This window comes from Theobroma umbraticum, unplaced genomic scaffold, assembly GCF_002168275.2.
Source record: "Theobroma umbraticum cultivar Fairchild unplaced genomic scaffold, ASM216827v3 scaffold_147.0, whole genome shotgun sequence".
Taxonomy (NCBI): domain Eukaryota; kingdom Viridiplantae; phylum Streptophyta; class Magnoliopsida; order Malvales; family Malvaceae; genus Theobroma; species Theobroma umbraticum.
Genome location: NW_018397259.1, coordinates 7,765,329 through 7,783,578, shown reverse-complemented (window position 1 = coordinate 7,783,578; position 18,250 = coordinate 7,765,329). Strand labels below are relative to the sequence as shown.

The 18,250-nt window shown below is 32.8% G+C and overlaps 2 protein-coding genes across 3 annotated transcripts; one reads left to right on the top strand and one right to left on the bottom strand.

Annotated features, from left to right (window-relative positions):
- Nucleotides 1-1,125: 1,125 nt before the first annotated feature.
- PGSIP6 (plant glycogenin-like starch initiation protein 6) lies at nucleotides 1,126-5,410 on the top strand. 2 transcript variants are annotated; one of them, XM_021427424.2, is made up of 9 exons: nucleotides 1,126-1,544; nucleotides 1,805-1,925; nucleotides 2,542-2,891; nucleotides 3,555-3,662; nucleotides 3,769-3,906; nucleotides 3,996-4,124; nucleotides 4,252-4,486; nucleotides 4,637-4,760; nucleotides 5,024-5,410. In XM_021427424.2, the coding sequence occupies exons 1-9, from the start codon at nucleotides 1,302-1,304 to the stop codon at nucleotides 5,151-5,153; spliced, it is 1,578 nt and encodes a 525-aa protein (XP_021283099.1). In that variant the 5' UTR covers nucleotides 1,126-1,301; the 3' UTR covers nucleotides 5,154-5,410. The 2 variants fall into 2 exon arrangements, with proteins under 2 accessions (XP_021283099.1, XP_021283098.1); XM_021427423.2 differs by having other exon boundaries at nucleotides 1,127-1,544; nucleotides 4,252-4,519.
- A 7,749-nt stretch (nucleotides 5,411-13,159) lies between these two features.
- On the bottom strand, nucleotides 13,160-17,726 carry LOC110415111 (bifunctional TH2 protein, mitochondrial-like). Its single transcript, XM_021426611.2, is given in 7 exon segments — nucleotides 13,160-13,405; nucleotides 13,408-13,707; nucleotides 14,012-14,275; nucleotides 14,400-14,814; nucleotides 14,953-15,243; nucleotides 15,880-15,988; nucleotides 17,182-17,726. Coding segments are annotated over 7 exon segments (1,818 nt in total). The 5' UTR covers nucleotides 17,508-17,726; the 3' UTR covers nucleotides 13,160-13,292.
- Between the last annotated feature and the right edge of the window lie 524 nt (nucleotides 17,727-18,250).

The following is an 18,250-nucleotide window of genomic DNA, read 5'->3' as shown; positions in this document are numbered from 1 at the left end:
CCTCACAGATTGAATCTGCAACAATTGAGCCTTTTCTCACACAAGATTGGGAAAGAAGCTACTCAGAAGCTCCCATGTAATCAGTTCAATCTCACACTTCAGAAATTTCCATGTTATCTACTTATGTTATCCAATGCTCATTGTAGAGCTGATATATATTATCAGTTTTCTTCACTGGGGAATCAGAAATAGGGACTTGCAAAGGTAAAGCCAAAACATGCATCAGCCATTTGCAATGTTATCATCAATCTTGAGGTTTACTAACAAGAATCTTGAGTAAAATTACCCCCATTGCCCACCCAAACTTGATGTATAGGAAAGCTATTATGGGAACCACCTCTAAAACTAAAAGTATTGATTAAGCCAATGGAAACAGTTTGGAGGAAACTTCCTTTGAAGCTTCAAGGCAAGTCATATAATCAATTATGACAATTTTAATCTTTTTTGTGACTTTGTGTAGAAGCCAATCAATTTGGGATTGAGGAAGTAAAGATGTTTTAAAGCATATTAACATTCTCCCTTTCAATAAACCATTTTTTTAAAAGAATTTTATTTTCTCTATCCTTTATGGAAAATAGAAAATGGTTTTAGAAATATAAAAAAGATAACTCATAATAATTTATTCAATTCCATAAATGGATTTTATGAGAATTTTTTTTAGCTTTGATAACAAGTTAACCACTTAATTTTTTGACATAATATTTTAAAAAATTCTTGACTTATTTTTTAAATTTTAAATAATTTTTTTATTATATTCAATTAAATTTTTTTAATCAAATAAGAATTTAATGTTTAACAGTTAATGAAATATCATTAATTAAAATATCACTTAAAATTTAAACATCAGTAATCAAAATGATCTCTTTGATTTAAAATAAAGTATATAATCTTGAACAAGACAATAAAAAATAAAATTTTATTTAAAATTTTTTATAAAACTATCTTACCTATGACTTTTTAATTTAAACTTTTGATAAAATAATTAAAAATTTTATTCGATAGATAGGCGGTATAAAAATTAAAAAGAAATAGAAGAAAAGAAATGAAATAAAAGTAAATAAAATAAAAAATTGAATGGTTTTCTTCAAAGGGTAGAATATTCCTCCACTTTCAAACCCAAGTTGGCAGAAACCAAAAAAAAAATGGTCAAAGTCAAAAACGACACCGCAAACATGAACAAAACGAAGAACCTTCTTCTTCTTCTCCCTCTGCCAAAGACCCAGGTTCAACCTTTAAATTCTCATTAATTCTATCGGAAAGTACAAAAAAATTAAAACTTTTTCTTGAGAAAATCGAATAAAATGAAATTCCCAAAACCCTGGATCCTGATTTTGGTTGTTTTGGTTACGATCCAATGCAAGGCAGTGTTGGGGGCTAAAGCTCAATCTTCATCGACAGAAGCTTACGTGACGCTGCTTTATGGAGATGAGTTTCTTTTGGGAGTTAGGGTTTTGGGGAAATCGATACGGGACACTGGATCAACTAAAGACATGGTGGTTCTGGTCTCCGATGGTGTCTCTGATTATGCGAAAAAGCTTCTCAAGGTAAAATTTGGCGATCTATTTACTTTTCTGTTTGCTTCCTGAGAAACTTACGAACCTCGAAGTTAGTTACTTTGTGTTTTTCTGAAAGAATAACTGAAAATCTCTTTGTGATTATTCATTTTTATATGTGGAAAGTTATGAGCTTTATAGTTAATGCCCTGTTAGTTTGCACATAAAATTTAGGAAATTTTTTTATAAGAAATTGAAGTTTTAACTTTGGCATTTTTTTAACTTTTCATTTTTGTTGGAGGATTGGGCAGGCGGATGGGTGGATAGTGGAGAAGATAAGTTTGTTGGCAAATCCGAACCAAGTTCGGCCCAAGAGGTTTTGGGGTGTCTACACGAAATTGAAAATTTTTAATATGACTAACTACAAGAAAGGTAAAATCTTTTTTCCTGGTTTCCTTTGGTTTCATTTTTGTTGTTTAAAGAAAATGTATAGGTAAGGTTAAGGATGAATATAGGAAAGGTTGTAGCTTGTATTTGATGTATCGTCAGTGCATAAGTTCTTCGTACGAGCAAATTTCTTTTTTTTTTTGAGAAGCATGTGAGAGCAAATTTAAAAGTATGAAAAGCCTTGAAACTAAATACCAATATGTTTTTAATGGAAAACTCTTAAATGTATGGGCATTTAAAGTTTGGTCCTTAATGAGTTGGAAGTCCGTAAGTTACAAACCTATATATTGTATACTAGATAGCTCATTTCCTATATTAAAATGTTCTAGAGTAAAAGCTAGAACTGGTAAATATGTTTTTTATAGGTTTCCCAAGAATCGAAGCTCAATTTAATAAAAGTAATTGATTTTTCTTGCATCTTTATAGATGGGCTAGAACATATAAGATTTTGAATATTATTTACTTATGTTTTGATAACACTTCTCCTACCTCTAGTTCTTCTAGTGTTTTTAGTCCAATATTCATCCTAATTTATTATTATAATCTCAATGTTTGTTCTGCTGAGTTGCATTGTTTCATGATTGAAAATTTGCTTGTGTAGTTGTGTACCTGGATGCTGATACAATAGTAGTCAAAAGCATTGAAGATCTCTTTAAATGTGAGAAATTCTGTGCCAATTTAAAGCATTCTGAGAGGCTGAATTCAGGAGTCATGGTAGTGGAGCCATCTGAAGCTGTTTTCAATGATATGATGAGCAAAGTTAATACTTTGCCTTCTTATACTGGAGGAGATCAGGGGTTTCTGAATTCTTATTACTCTGATTTCCCAAATGCCCATGTTTTTGAACCTAATATACCCCAGGATGTGTTGAAATCCCGACCTGTTCCTAAGATGGAGCGACTCTCTACTTTATACAATGCAGATGTTGGTCTTTACATGCTTGCCAACAAGGTACTACATATATTGACATTAGCATTAGGTTTTACGTCATACTGCTGTATCATTGTTAGTCTTGTTTCACATGCTACATGGTTATGTTACTAAAATTAGAAAAGAATATAGTTTCATTAGTAAAAAGGTTAGGATAAATACTCTTTTAAAAAGATATAAAGGATTGAGTAGAAGAAAATAGTATATATTCAGTCTTTAAAGTTTAATCAGAGTTTGTAGAGAAGCTTGGTTATGAGACCAATCACAAGATTCAATCAGCCTATTATTTTAATTGAAGAGAAGAAAATGTACTTTCAACCATGATGATGAGCATGATCAAGCAGGCTGCTATTCCCTTTCTGTCTATCTTTGCGTTGTAATCAAGCAGTTGAGATTTACAATATGCTGATTAAGAATGATTTTAAATTCCCTTGGACAATTTGCTTTTCATTTGTTTGAATCCTCACCTTGTGCATTCTGATGACAGACTTTCGTAGACTTTCTTTTGTTTTTAGAACATGACGATTTGTTTCAGTTCCTTTCCTTGGGTGTCAGGATTTTCTTTTTTTAACTATTTAACTATGAAACTTATGCAAACAAAAAAGGCACAAAATTCTGCTTTTGCTAATGCTATTTTTATTTTCTGGTTAAGTATCCTCATCGCTTTATGCATTGTTTGTGCAGTGGATGGTAGATGAAAGTGAACTTCATGTTATTCACTATACACTTGGCCCTCTTAAACCTTGGGATTGGTGGACATCTTGGCTCTTAAAACCTGTTGATGTCTGGCAGGTAAAAGCTGACTCCTTAGCAAATTTAGATGTAAAGCTCTGATATATTTCCATCTGCTCTGTCAATAGGACAAATGTCTAATATAATTTGTTTGCTGATGCTGCAGAATGTTAGGGAACAGCTTGAAGAATCCCTTCCTGGAACTGCAAGGGGCAAAAATCCTAATGATGAGCTTCTGGTCAAATTCCTTTTCCTGATGCCTTTTTGTGCACTACTTTTTTGTTACTATCGCTTTTTCCTTCAGGTTAGTAGCTATGTGTTATTCTGCTTTTCTGAAATTAATGCCTGGGTCATTGTTGTCCAGTTCTCAAACCACGTTACTTTTTGGTGCAGACAGGGGGTTTGCTTTGTAGAACTTCATTAGTCAATCAGATCAGACACCTTTACTACATAATTAGGTCAAGTGGAACAGTTGCTTACACTGGAGTTTCTTCATCTCCTACCATTAATTCTAACCAGCAAGTTAGTTTCCTATCTTCATCTTTTAAGCTGGATTCTTTCTGGCTTCGTAAAACCTATTATCCTCTTTGTCAACTTAAAGTTGATGTAACTTATTAATTTCTCACTTCTATTATTTGGTCTTATATAGTTCCCTGTGCCTGCCTACTTGGGTGGAATTTCAGTTTTTGTATGTTTTGTGGCTACTGTGGTTTCCCTTGGAATTGCTCTTGCAATTGTACCTCGGCAAGTGATGCCATGGACTGGTTTACTCTTGATGTATGAGTGGACATTTACAATCTTCTTTCTTTTCTTCGGAGCTTTTCTTCATTTGACTCATCAGTGGGGAAGGAGAACAGCAACTCAATTGGGATCCTTTTCGTCTCGTACGGATTCTTTTGATTCTGATTCTAGAAAAGGTTTACTTACTTGGAACATATACATCTAGTATTGTGCATGGTCATGATAAATATGGTGTTAGTTCCCTGTCTACTTAAATTTTATATTGGTTAACAACTCTTGTATGCTCTTCTCAGGTCATCAACGGCAAGCATCATCTTGTGATATCGTTACTTGGTATTATGGGTTGGGGATGGCCTTTTTGGCTATTGCCACCCCGTCCTTACCATGTATTTTTGGGATCACTGCTCTGTTTGCGAGGTAATTTCCTTTCAGCATGCATTTCTAGTGGGATATTCTTCTTTTCTCCTCTGTGATTTTGAAAGATAACAACTCTTGCAAAACCATTGATAGAAAAAGGAAAAGGAAGACTATGTTGTTGCTGATTGCTAGCTCTATTTCTTCATACATGTTTGTCATCATTAGGAATTAAAACCTTAGATCTAATGTTTGAAAAATACCCTTGATAATGTTCTTGAACTGGTCTTATATCATTTTCGTTGTCTATGACGTTTTCTCTCCAGGTTGGGTCTGATGGTGGTTGGAGGGCTTATATTAGCATCTTTCATGACATATGCTGCTGAGCATCTCGCAATTAGGACCTTCTTGAAAGGTCTTGAAGACTGGGACACCACACGATCAATGAGTCCATGATTCTTATGTTGATAGAAGTCTTAACTCTCATGTTAACTACCAGCACTGAATTTTTCCCCATTTGATTTTGTATTCGATTCAACATTATTTGTAAAATATTGCAGAAAATTTTGTCAAATTAGAATGCAATTTTCTCCATTAGATGTTTGTTTATTGTTTCCTTTGTAACATTGTTGTTCTTTTAGTTTTACGAAATATTACCATCTCACGGAAAAACTTGTAGAATATATCTCATGAAAAGAAAGCAAAGTTTATCCTCTTTATCTTTGACAAAATACATGGAAGATTACATTCATTTGAAACCACAAAAATTAATTGTCCCATGTAGGCCATCCATGTGATCATATTCAAACCAGATGCCAATCATTTGTAGAAACTTTGTGATGGCATAAAGAGTGAAATTTGGTTAGCAAAGAACACAGACTTTGCAGCCTTAAATCTCTCATTATCTGGGATTAGACATGTTTCTGTAAAGCTCAACTGACAAGCCTGGATTATCTATATTCCAAACACAACAACTGAAATACGTACCCAAAAGTCAACAAAGTAGAAAAGTGGAAAGGAACAAAAAATCACTGCCTTTTCTGGTGGGGTTGGAGGTGTGGGGGGGGGGGGGGGGGGCAGAGGGCAGGGGGGAGTTGTTTGAGTGGCATGGGACGAATTGAAAGAAACAAGGAAACTGATTCATCAGTCACTGTATTGTTTCATCACTCTCTCATTGATGGTGAAAGAAGGCAGCCCCCCCAGTGCATGTTGATGCATGTCATGATCAATCCCAAATCTATAGATGGCTAGTAATGGAGGGGAAAATAGGGGTTTGTGACTTGTAGTTGGGTACGTTACTTTCTTTTTGGTGATATATCTATTAAGTGATATTATCTCATGACAGTTTGCCTCTAGAGCTTGTTGGGCCGGCTTCATGAAAGATCCACAGACCATAGTGGGGGCAATAGCTCTCATTGAAATTCTAATGTTCATTTTGTTATAGTACAAAAAATAGTCAATATTTTTAAGTCTTTATTACTTTCCCCCCGTTGAAATTGAAAAAAAAAATATTTTTATAAATATCAGGAAGAATAGAGGTATAATTAAAATAAAAAGTGACTTATACAAATTATTAGGGTTTTAATATGTAAATGTAAATAAAATAGGGTTTTATAATTAATTTATTTATTGATATAAGTATCATCAAAGTTTCAAAAGACAAGATATTTTATGACCTAGAATGATGTAGTTATTTTATTTTCTTTAGCCGAAAAACAACAAAAAGTAATAAATTTTTACAATTCAAAAAGTTGTTCCAATAAAAGTTATACATAAAACATGTAGCATCCCGATTCCCTGTATTCTTGGACAAACAAGGCTGTGTCTAGTGAAGGGTAGAGATTAATTTTGAAGTACTTGAACTCAATTAATAAATGATATATCCGAATATTACAATTACTCAATTATTTTTTAAATTTATTCCTTTAAAAGTTATTTTTTTGGAGTTTCTTGGGAAAATGATCAAATTCTTTTAAAAGTTATTTTCTGGTTGATTTGGTTTTGATTTTATTGCTATAACTGTCTCTCTCTCTCTCTCTTTTTCTCATTTAATGTGCAGTGGAATACTTAAAACTCTCTTTAATTTAGGTTTTCATATTTATTTGATATGTTTGGTTGTACGATGTACTTAGTACATATATTTACTGATGGAGCAGGAAAAAAAAATAAAATTTTACAGACAAAATATTAATTCAATTGATTAATACCATTCAAGAATAAATTAAGGATTACAATATATTTCTCTTATCTTAAATTATTCAAATTAATGTAAGACTTGTTATTTTAATTACAGTGTATGTTTTTTTGGTAAGAAAGTGTATAATTCTTATATAATAAATAGTCACATAAGATAATTTATTTTATTTTTTTTCCTCTTATTCTTCTTCTTCTTTAAAGAAAGTCTAATAGCTAATAGCTAGTTCGAATAGTCGTAGCCTAGATGTATATATTAATGATTCTTAATTAAAGAAAGAAAAGGGTTGCTTCAGTGGTTTTGTTTTTCCCCTTTTTGATATTCACTAATACCCAACTCTTTGAATCAATTTCATGGGTTTCAAGGTGTTGGTATAATTGGTTGGTGTAACTGATTAATTAATTACCTTCATAAGACTTGTTTTGAGGATGGATTAAAAGTAATAATAATAGCATCAATTTCATGTCTTACCTTATCCAAGTCATTGCTTTTGGACCCTAAACCCTATAAAAATTATAAATAATAATAATAATAGATCAAAGATAATTATTTTAAAGTATTGATAGTCTTTTACAGAATTTTCTTAGTGTTTCAATTTTATGAACAAACTTTTATATTATAAAGTATCGATTGTGTTTTTTTAACTTTTAAAATACAAATTAATTCATCAAACTGTTATTTTTTTTATTTTTTTACATTTTTTTATTATTTTAAGATTATTATAATTTTGATCATTATTTTATTGAGATATGGGCTTAAACTTATTAGGTCAAGAAAAAAACAAATTAATTTGATTGTCAATAATTATTGTCTGAAAATCACAACCCTTTCCTTGTTTCATATTTATACATTTTTTTCCATGTTAGTCCAAACAACTAAGACTATTATAAACCCTAAATCCTAATTGCAAACGTTCATATAAATATATATATATAAGGCAACAAAAAGGTCCATGAATGAGTCCTACTTTTTGGCCATGCTAAATCTTTTCACAAAATCCCAATTTATTCAAAGGGTACAAAAATCTTTTCAAGTAAATGCTAATAACTTTTTTGATGGTAAGAACATGACAAGAAGGCAAAACCCACCAAAGAAAGCAAGCAATTCCTAAGTAAAAAATAAAAGTTAATTCCAAAAAGTTGGAATAATTAATCTTATAAAAAACCCAAAGAAAGGGTAATTTAGCTTGTATGAGAGATGTGAATCTTGTTTTAAGTTTTAATGAGCTGTCATTTGAACTAATCCACCATTGTTTTAACTTTGTCTCTGAGTCTTTGATGAGTCATTAACCAATAGAAAATTCTTAATTAATGGGATTAATTAATTTTCCAATTTTTCCTTATTCCCTTATTAGTTGTGTGTCATGTCCATTAATCAAGACACCTGGCGGCTAATGATGAAAAAGTCGACTATGGGTGAATCATCATCCTTATCCTAAAGTAAAAGTTGATGTTGATGACAACAATTGTTGTGAGTTCTGCATAAAAGATACACAAAGCTACAAAATCCTTGCTCATTGCATTCTGCCTTTTTTCCCTAACAAGAGAAAGTTGGAAGGAAAAAAAAAATTAAAGGAAGAAAGATTCCATAGTCCTGAGGGAGGGACATGGGCATCTTATGTTCTAAATGAACATATTGGTATATTTAACCAACCTAATTATAAGATTTAAGGGAGTTGGGGTTGAAGATTAATGTGTATTATCATATAGGAAAAATATGAAATTAACAGACACATGGCACATTTGTTGAGAGAAATTTACACCTTTTTGTTATCAAAAAATTGTAGCTTCTATATTGGGGTCCCAAATGATGTTATAATTGAGGACAGGTTCTCAGTGACCTCTAAAATCCCAAAAGGCAGCAGGCCCCTTGAACCTTATCAAAGGTTATCTGGTTTTGGTTTTTTGTTTTTGACATCTCAGGCCGTTTGGGATAGCCTTAGAATGTTCACTATCTGAAGAGTCATCTCAAGTCACAGCAATATAAACCCTACCCTTACTTCAAGAGAAATATTTCTAAAATCTCTTTACTTTAGGGTTGATGCATGTAAAATATACAGGTGCCTGTTCAGCAGAATTACAGGCCATAATGCTTTGGATTACAACATGAAATTTTGATCTACAAATGTGAATTCAAACAGCAGTTACTTTGCATGTAAGAAATATGGAGATCCCTTGAAGTGAAAGAAGGTCAGCTTTCAAGTTTCCAAACATGTTCCATAACCTGATAGATTAACAGAACTCCTGGAACCCATATAGTTAACCAGCATTTTTCCTGCACTGGTTCACTATGGAGTTCCATAGCAGTGGTTGTTCTTCTTGAATCATTTGAGTAATGCTAAAAGCTTCCATTTATATCTGCCAAATATTAAAGGTCAACACTCAAAACCAGCTAATCAAATTTGTCAGGTTTTTCCCTGGAATGAATCCAGGATAGTATTATATGCCCTGGAATATTCATTCACCAACCAAAACTTCCTTAAACTTTTCAAATGCCCATGAATTATGATGCTGCCACGTTTTTTCAAACTAAAACTAACTCAAGACTTGGAGTTTATAAGATATTCAGGAAAAAGTATAGTGATTGGATGATCATATAATCTAGACAGGTTTGATGCAATTCTGCTATACATTTTGTTTGACGAATGTAAATTTGATGGACATGAAACAAAAAACTATGTCTTTCAGAATTCACAAAGATATGTTTTCTCTTACAGTGTTTGAGCAGACAACAACTCAAAGTTAAAAAAAAAAAGAAAAAAGGGAAGAGAAAACTTGTTTGGTTGCCTAAAAGACACAGTGATCATTAAAGAAGAGAAGCCTTGGAATCTTCCATGAAGCCAAGATTCCAAATCTTATTCATATAATATCCTCCATTTTCTCAGCAGCCAAACATGATAAAACAGAAAGGAAAGTTAAAAAGAAAGGGAAACAAAGGAAGAACAAAATTAAAAATGAGGATAAGCCAAGCATTAGACTTGCCTAGAGGTTAATATTTTCCTCGAAGTCATCACCATCAAATCTTGTTTGCTTCAATTATTTAGGCCATGGCTCAAATGTACAACCATTTCTGAACAGTATAAGAATACCACTGAACATGAACAAAACTTGGCCTTGATATCTTCCTTTCAACTCTGCAAGTAATTCCACGGTCATCATCCTTGATCCAACATGTACAATTAAACCAACACCACACCTCCACACCCCCCCGCCCCCAACAAAAAAAACCAAAAAAGAGGAAAAAGAGTAGAAGAATGAAGAGGAGAGGCTAGGTAGAGAGAAGAAAGGGTGAGAATATTCAAGAGTGAAAGATGATTAATATATAATTGGGGGATGATTATTTTGCCTAGTTCTTTCTTGGTATGTTGGACGGATAAAACAAGAGCTAAACAATAAAATAATGCAAATAAAATATAAACACAAAGGTCCACGTACATGTGAGGGCCTACTTCACATGTTTTTATGTGTTATATTAAAATAAAAAATTATAATAAGCAAAAAATAAATAAAAATTAAGTTAAAGAAGGGTCCTTTATAATTTTAGAGTGGGGATCTAAGGTGAACCATCTAATTGTAGGGTCCATTAATTCCAAATTAAATAATTAAAATAAAATTTGGGAAAGCAAAATAAAAAGGAAAAGAAAGAAGAGAAGAAGAAGAAGGAAGAAGAAAAGTGAACTCAATAATTAGACATGTGGAAGGATGTTGTAACTAAGACCAATATAAAAATTTAAAATTTCCGTACAATTTACACCATAAAATTTTGGGTTTTTTTCTTTTTCCATTATTCTTGTTTTATCTTGGTCAAGTGGCTTAAAATTTTGCAACAAATAAATAAAAAAAAAAGGAACTAGTCTAACACAAAAGGGCTAGTTTACATATTTGAGAGGATCTTACATGTTTCCAAGAAATTGCATGAGATTTAGATTCATAATAGGTGGATGGGTTTTGGTTGTTTTCTTTAATTTAATTAATTAAAAATGTTTTCTTTTGTTACATATCTATGTAATTTGTTCATTGTATAGTATATGAAATGCAAAATTCATGTATTGTTATAGTGTTTTAGAGGGTAGGGCTCCTATATGTAACTTTTCAAGGCAATATATAGTTGTTGTGCATTTATTTAATAATTATTTGTGTGTTTTTGTAATGGAAAAACTTAAGGGCTTATACTTTATCGGCAAACTTGTTTGGTTGGTCACTAACTTTAATATATATTACTTTAAATCTTACATTTTCTCTTTTTGTGGGCACTAGAATTTTCAATTTGTTATGAGATACAAACTCATGTATTATTATGTTAATGTATTTAAATTTTTATCATCTCCAAATATATATCCTATAATTGTTCGCAGCATATTCACACTTCCTGCATTTAGATAATGTTTTTTTCACTTAAAAAAAACATTGATTTTTTTTTTAATTTATGATTCTCCAGAAAAAGTTAATTTCCTGAAAAGGCAACCATTATATATATATATATATATATATATATATATATTCATATTCATATTTTGTTGTTTCATGACAAGAAAAAACATAAAGAATTGAGTCAATCATCAAACCAAAAATAATAAAAGGGAAGAGAAAAGCAAGAGGAAGGAAAAAAGAAGATGGTGGGTCTCATGTATTATAGTAATTAAAGGACAGTTATCAGATAAACCCCAAATTTTTTTTTATGGGAAAACACTTTGTCCTTTAACAAATTCAAAAAAAAAAGAAAAAAATATTTTGAGGTACAAAAATGGTAATGATCCATCATTAAAAATTCTTCATTAGAATAGACAGTGGAGAAGGTCTAATGGTTCATATAGGATAGTCTCAAATCCAAGTTTAAAAGTCAATTAAGCCGATTGGATTAACTATTTAATTGGGGAACTTTTTGTTATTTTGGTCCGATTCCAAGTGCTTATCCAACTATTAAGCCTTTAGTCTTCACTGCCCATTAGTTGCTTGGGGTCATCCACGATATCCCAACCCATATTTTTTTCAAGAAAATTAACCTTCAATTGCTTGATCCGCATCATTAGATTATTTTCATTTAAGAAAAACAATTTCAGTATAAGATTTCTTTTTCTTAATAGTTTTTTTTTGTTAGATTACGATACAATTATAATATTATTAATTTATAACTTGTATACTTATTATAATTATGTTAACAAATACCATGTATAAACAATTTAGATTAAGCAATCTTAAAGAATTCTTAATTCTACATAAATTCATGCTTTTGTGCTTCTCAGTTTTCAATTTCTAATTTTTCATGTACATGTATTATATATATATATATATATTATATTTTGTCAATAATTAAAAATATTAAAAAAATTTGTAATGTGAACCAATCATTGAGGGACAAGTAACCAAGCTTGTTAAAACCAAACTCCATAAAAAAGGAAGGTTAGTGCAAATAATGATTGAAAAATCCATAGTAATCACATCAAAAGGATTAGTGATAATAGTTAATCCCACTCAATTAACTCTCTTATTAATTAAAAATCATGATTCTCTTACAAGTAGACATTGGTGCCCACCAGATCATGGTATCCACCAAACAAGATTTTTCTTGACACCTAACTTTTTACATTTTTTTTAATTATTTTTTCCCCATTTGGCACAGCTAAGCAATGATATATAAAGTTAACAAAACCCATTAATTAGAAAAATAATATTTCATGAAAATGCCTTTTACGTGGGATCAGTTAAAAAACACAAAATGACAGAAAGAGAGTGATGGTCAACATCCTAACTTTGATGTGTTTATTGCTTTCATTACGGGAATGCAGTTGAAGTGCAAGTACAATGTGAGCTAAACTATGATGACCCAAAATTAGGAAAGGGATTTCAATGAGATGTTATCATCTTTAGAGTTTTGAACATTGATGTTACACTTTAATTAAAACCAAAACCCCCAGCAAGAACTTTCTAATAGACCCATGATTTTGTCAAGCCCAATCTATGGTTGCAAAGTACCATTTTGATCTAAACATTACAAAGTCTTATCTGATCCACAGAATCAGGTTTTCATTATTGCATCAAGTCCTAAACCTCTTATCATTGGATCCCAAGTCCTAAATCTTGGATTAGTCACATATTCACATATGCCAAATGCTTGGAAATTTACAGTGAGATGGTAATGGAAATGGAGTGGGGGCAAAATGAAAACTTTACTTAAAACTTGTGGTAGTTACATGATATTGTCAAAAAAAGTTCTTTTAGGAATTCAGTGGGGGCAGTTGCCCGATACTAACAAAAAGTTTTTTTGGGGATTGCTGCCACCACTGCCCCCATTGTAAAATTCTCTGTATAAACGGTTCCTTCATCTGTCCTAAACTAACAGAAGACGATGATGGCTGATGGGTGCCAACCCAAAAAAAGGGAAAAAGAAAAAAATACAAGATTCTACCACCCCAAAACGAAGGCATGAATGTCATCCCAACTAGAGGCAGTGTAAAGAATTCCTGATTGCCCCTTCCAAATACAAGGGCTTCCTTCAGCATATTCCTTCTGTTTTTAACCAAGGCAGGGTACAATGGGACAAAAGAAATACCATACCGTCTCGCCACTCTCCTTAGGCTTGTACTAGACCCCCCAATCACAATACCTACATCTGCTTTCAGTAGACAAAGCAAATCACCTACTGAATCTCCAATGTACACAGTCAAGTTCTTTCTGTCATTGCCAGAGTCTTGTAAGATATCATTGAAAGCTTGAATCTTGTCAATAGGAGACTCCACCTTCCTAACAATTTCACCCGTGGATACTGATTCTTCAAAACTGAACTCATTTGCATGTATGTTTAGATCATCTACACCCCCTGCTTAAAATGAATAAGTAAACAAAATCGTTTCACTTAGTAATAGACTTTCTATCAGTTTTAGCAGTCAGTAATTGTACATAGAGAAAAGCTACAGTAAAGGTTGCAGAAAAAATAAAAAAAAAAAAGAAGAGTGTTGGGGAGGTTGAGGAATGGGGATGTATTCAGACATTCAGTTTCTCCACAGGCATAAAATCATTAAATCACACAGCACTCAAAACAACTGATAAGTTAGAAGTAGGAGATGATGGAAGGAAAGCTATTCACATACTTATTATGTAATGCTAGGAGGGGAAGACCATACCTGAAGAAAATGCAGCCCTGATGAGATCAGCACACCAACAATAAGAAAGCACATGGATATTGGCATTAAGATTTTTATTCTTCACGATTTTCTGAAAGAAATCAATGCAACCACTTTGAAGAATCAGAAGTTCACCAGCTCGTTTAATGTCTTCAAGATTTAGGCCCTTAAGTACGCCGGACTCAATCACCCTAGAATTTGCCTTTTTCTCAAATTCTGAGAGTTTCTCAAGAGCTTTATGCAGTCTTTCATAGTTGAACTCCACTGTAAAACCACAGGAAGTAAAAAACAATGTCAAAGGAACTAGCTGAAATGTTAATGACATCTTTTCGAAGATTAGGCATCTAATGTTAAAACTTTAAAGTGTCATTCTCGCGTATTGCTGTACCTTTCTCAGAGGGTAAAATGCTTTCTATGCATTGTTCATACTCTTCTGTGTATTGACCAGAAATTAGACTCCATGTGCTCCTCAACTCAGCAGATGACATCCTAGGAGTTTGACTTTCCGGTTGGTTCTGATCAGATTTTGGGGCTCTTAGTATTGCTATCTCCGCCAAAATGGCAGATGAATCAACAACTGTGCAAGTGAGATCAAAATCAGAAAATATCATAAGACGATCTTGTGCAGGGTCATGCTCCCTAGTCAGAGGAGCAACAGTGGGCTGAGTAAGCGGTTGAGCATAGAAGAACTCTATTTCAAGTTTCATGGCTTGTTGATAAAGCTTCTCAATGATGTCTAGTTCCTCGCCTGTCAATGAGACACTAAGTTTATCCAGCAAGTCTTCAGTTTGCAGAGCTGATGCCTATATTCAAAGAATGCAACAGTTCAGCCACGGGAGTTAAAAGGCTTTTTTATTTAATGATGTTTTCCTCCAAGACCGTAATAAGTATAGTAAAATCAAGCTGACCACTGGAAACAATTAATGCAATCAATGCTATACCTGAAAACCTTCAGAAGAATAATTCTCAATCCACTTTTTGTATGGGTGATCTCGCTCACTGGGTCCTAGAAGTGCCTTAAACTCCTTACCCAGAAAGGCATACAGCGCCATGCAAGGTGTCATGGCCCCTAGAGTGTAAGCTGCAATTTTGGTTTTCTCAAATGGAGTGGCAAGTTTTCCTGCAGCTTTTAGGCCTTCAACCTTCCCAGAAGCTGTTGCCAGCAAGAATTCTGTGTACTTTACAGTCGCAGAATTTACAGTGCTTTCTTTAACAATGTCGGAACTCCACTCCTGCAGAACTCCAGCATTCAAACCATGAGGATACCCTTACAAGACAAGAACTAAGGAGAAACTGATACAATATGAATTATTAAGTAACTATTTTAGAGAGTATATGGCTTCAGAGTATTGTAAAAGGGATAACAAGGCAGATAGTAACTATTCAAACAAGTCTGATTATTTCCTCAAATCTCTTTACAAGAGTGATGATTTATCGGCCTAATCATATCAATGTCCAACCTGCTGCAATTGCAACTTGCTACCTACCTAAAGGCCCAAATATTTCATTGCTAGCCTTCTATATCATCAGTAAATGAAACTGAAATCAAAGCAATGGGCTTTTCATGTCATTAATGAATTGAATAAGAAAATTGAGGTGAGTGCCTGACATGACCAAAACTGCTTGGTAAAAATGTCTCGACTAAATCTCTATTTTAGATGATATCATATGCCGGTTGACCCAAGCTAACATCTTTTAGACACCAATATTTCCTAATAAATCCTGCTTTAACTATTTGGCTATACAGTATTTATAAATCTACAAGCAATAGCAATACCAAAGCCAAATTCAATTTTATTTTTTGATCTAGCTTTTCTAACAATTGAGCATGTACTAAGCAACAGAAAAGAAGAATCCTTTTATCATACCTTTACAAAAGAATCATGCATTTTTAGCTCACCCAAGACACTCTTCCTTAACTTCGAGATTGCTAGCTTTGCATCATCATCATCTGCACAGTCTTCCGCCAATTCATAACTGAAATCCAGATTCAAAGAAACATGAAACCATTAAGGACCTACATATAAACAGCACAAGCCAATTCAAATTAAAACTAGCTAAGGAAAATAGATATGCCTTTTTAATCTACCACTACATGTCAATTTAAATTCTGGAAACTGAAACTCACCTCAAGTAACGTTATTACATTTTCCCCAAATAATAACAATATAACCCTCCAATTGGTTACTGAGAAAGCTGACAAAAAGAAAAGAAAAGAAACATCTGAATAATTACTTAAGCAACCACATGGCGCTTAGAAATTAAATTTCATTCATCTTCTTTTCCTACACTTTCTCAGCAACCAATAACTAGAAGGGGTTGAAAAATAGCCATATCAATCCTAAAACAGAAATTCAATGCTCAAACATCAGCAGCGTTGCACAGAAAAGAAGATCCCTGTCTACAATCCCAAATGCTCACTTTTCACAACCCAACAAAATGGTGAAAAATTCATGATGCTATCCCTTAACAAGAATATCAGCAAGAATGCAGACAAATGCAACAATTCTACATTACCAATGAATTGAAAACTATATGCAAAATCTTCAATTTTCATTTAATCTTGAATGAAATACAACTAAACAGATCCTCAATGGGCAACTTTATCAAACCTTTACTACATTAACCTTCAGAAAGATACGAATAAAAAGTCAAAATCAGAATTCTAATCATTTCAAAAGCATGTTAATTCGTATCAATATAGCAAATTAATCAATTCATAAATATTTTAGATGTTTCTTTTTTTATAAAATAAAAAATAAAAGATCTTCATAATTCAAAGATCCATTTTCATTTTCTTCAAACTAAACTGTGTATGCAACCTAAAGATACTCAAGCAATTAACTATTGAAAGGAAATATCAGCCTCCGTGGGCAAAATCCAAGATTGAGATTTCACTTCCCTTTCCTCTTCTCCACACCCTCAACGAAACTATCCAGTAATACCAAATAAGCAAATAAATCAAACAAAAAAGTAAAATGCAGCTAAACAACCCTCCACTCCTAAAGTATACTCCTTTAGCAACTAGAATAATAATAAAGAAACTCCAAGATTCTATTTCTCCAAAAGAAATGAACAAATAGAAAGAAATATTAGAAAGAAACCAAAACCCAGATTGAAAATTCCATGAAAAAGACCAAAAGAAACAAGAAAAAAGAAAAAGGACTCACGCTTGAGCAAAGGCTTTGAGAAAGTGAACATCTTGGGCAATATAATGACGAAAAGTGTCGATCTTGAGAGTCCCAGAAGCTAAACACAGAGCAAAAGGAGAGTAAAGAGAGAGCAAGGACTCTCTTCGAAACTCCAACCAGAACTTTCTTGCTGGACCTTCCTCGCTGGGGAAACCGGCGGCTACTGCGGACTTTGAAGGGATCGCCATTGGATTTGACGATCTCCGAGGTGGCGGAGGTGCCGATGAGTAGACTCGGTGGTGGGATCGGGCGAGTTGGAAGAGGGTTTTGATTGGGTTTGGAGAGGAAGGAAAGAGTAAGCGCATCAAAGACAGAAAGAGAGAGAGAGAGAGCGTGAGAGTGCGTTGGCAGTTGCTTTTGTTGGTAATGAGGAGGGAGGAGAGATTGTGAAAAGGGAGGGAAGCTATTTATATATTTATATATTCGCTGAACTCTGCTGCCTAAGTCCTGAAAAATGTTTCTTTCTTCTTGTTCTTTAGTACTACGTTTCTTTTATTCTTTATTTACACACTTATTTACTTTTTATTTAGGCTCTAAATTTTTGGGTTAGTTTTATTATTATCTCTTCTTTTTCTTTTTGTACAATTAACTTTTGAAGATATTTATTGTCCAACATCGTATTTTAATGTATATAGTAATAAAACTTCGATATTGAAAATAATTATTTTTCTATATCTATTCAAAAATAAAATGACAGACAAAAAATATAACATTTTCTTTCTCTTTTCTGTTTTGTTTTTTGCATTTAAGAATTAGAAAGCCCTATTAATCTTGCAAGCAACTAAATTAGAGTATTAATGTTAATTTGATTTACTTACACCTCCCTTATTGTTATGCCTTTGAAACAAATACAAACCTATTTTTGAGGGAAAAAGATTAAGTACGTTAAATTCAAGTTTCTATTTGTGGGCTTTTGGTTGGACTTTGGACTTCATTCCCATTACCTCTTTCTACTTTCTCCAACCCATACATATAATCATGATTCATGAATCATAAGCTAGGACAGAACCCATAGATGTAAAGAAGCCCAAGAACGTAGTGCTTTTGC

Bases quoted from the DNA above. Each gene is read 5' to 3' on its own strand.
- PGSIP6 (XM_021427423.2), top strand. From the start codon at position 1,302: ATGAAATTCCCAAAACCCTGGATCCTGATTTTGGTTGTTTTGGTTACG. The intron at 3,663-3,768 runs GTAAAAGCTGAC...CTGATGCTGCAG, and splicing joins AACCTGTTGATGTCTGGCAG to AATGTTAGGGAACAGCTTGA. The intron at 4,520-4,636 runs GTTTACTTACTT...TGCTCTTCTCAG, and splicing joins TGATTCTGATTCTAGAAAAG to GTCATCAACGGCAAGCATCA.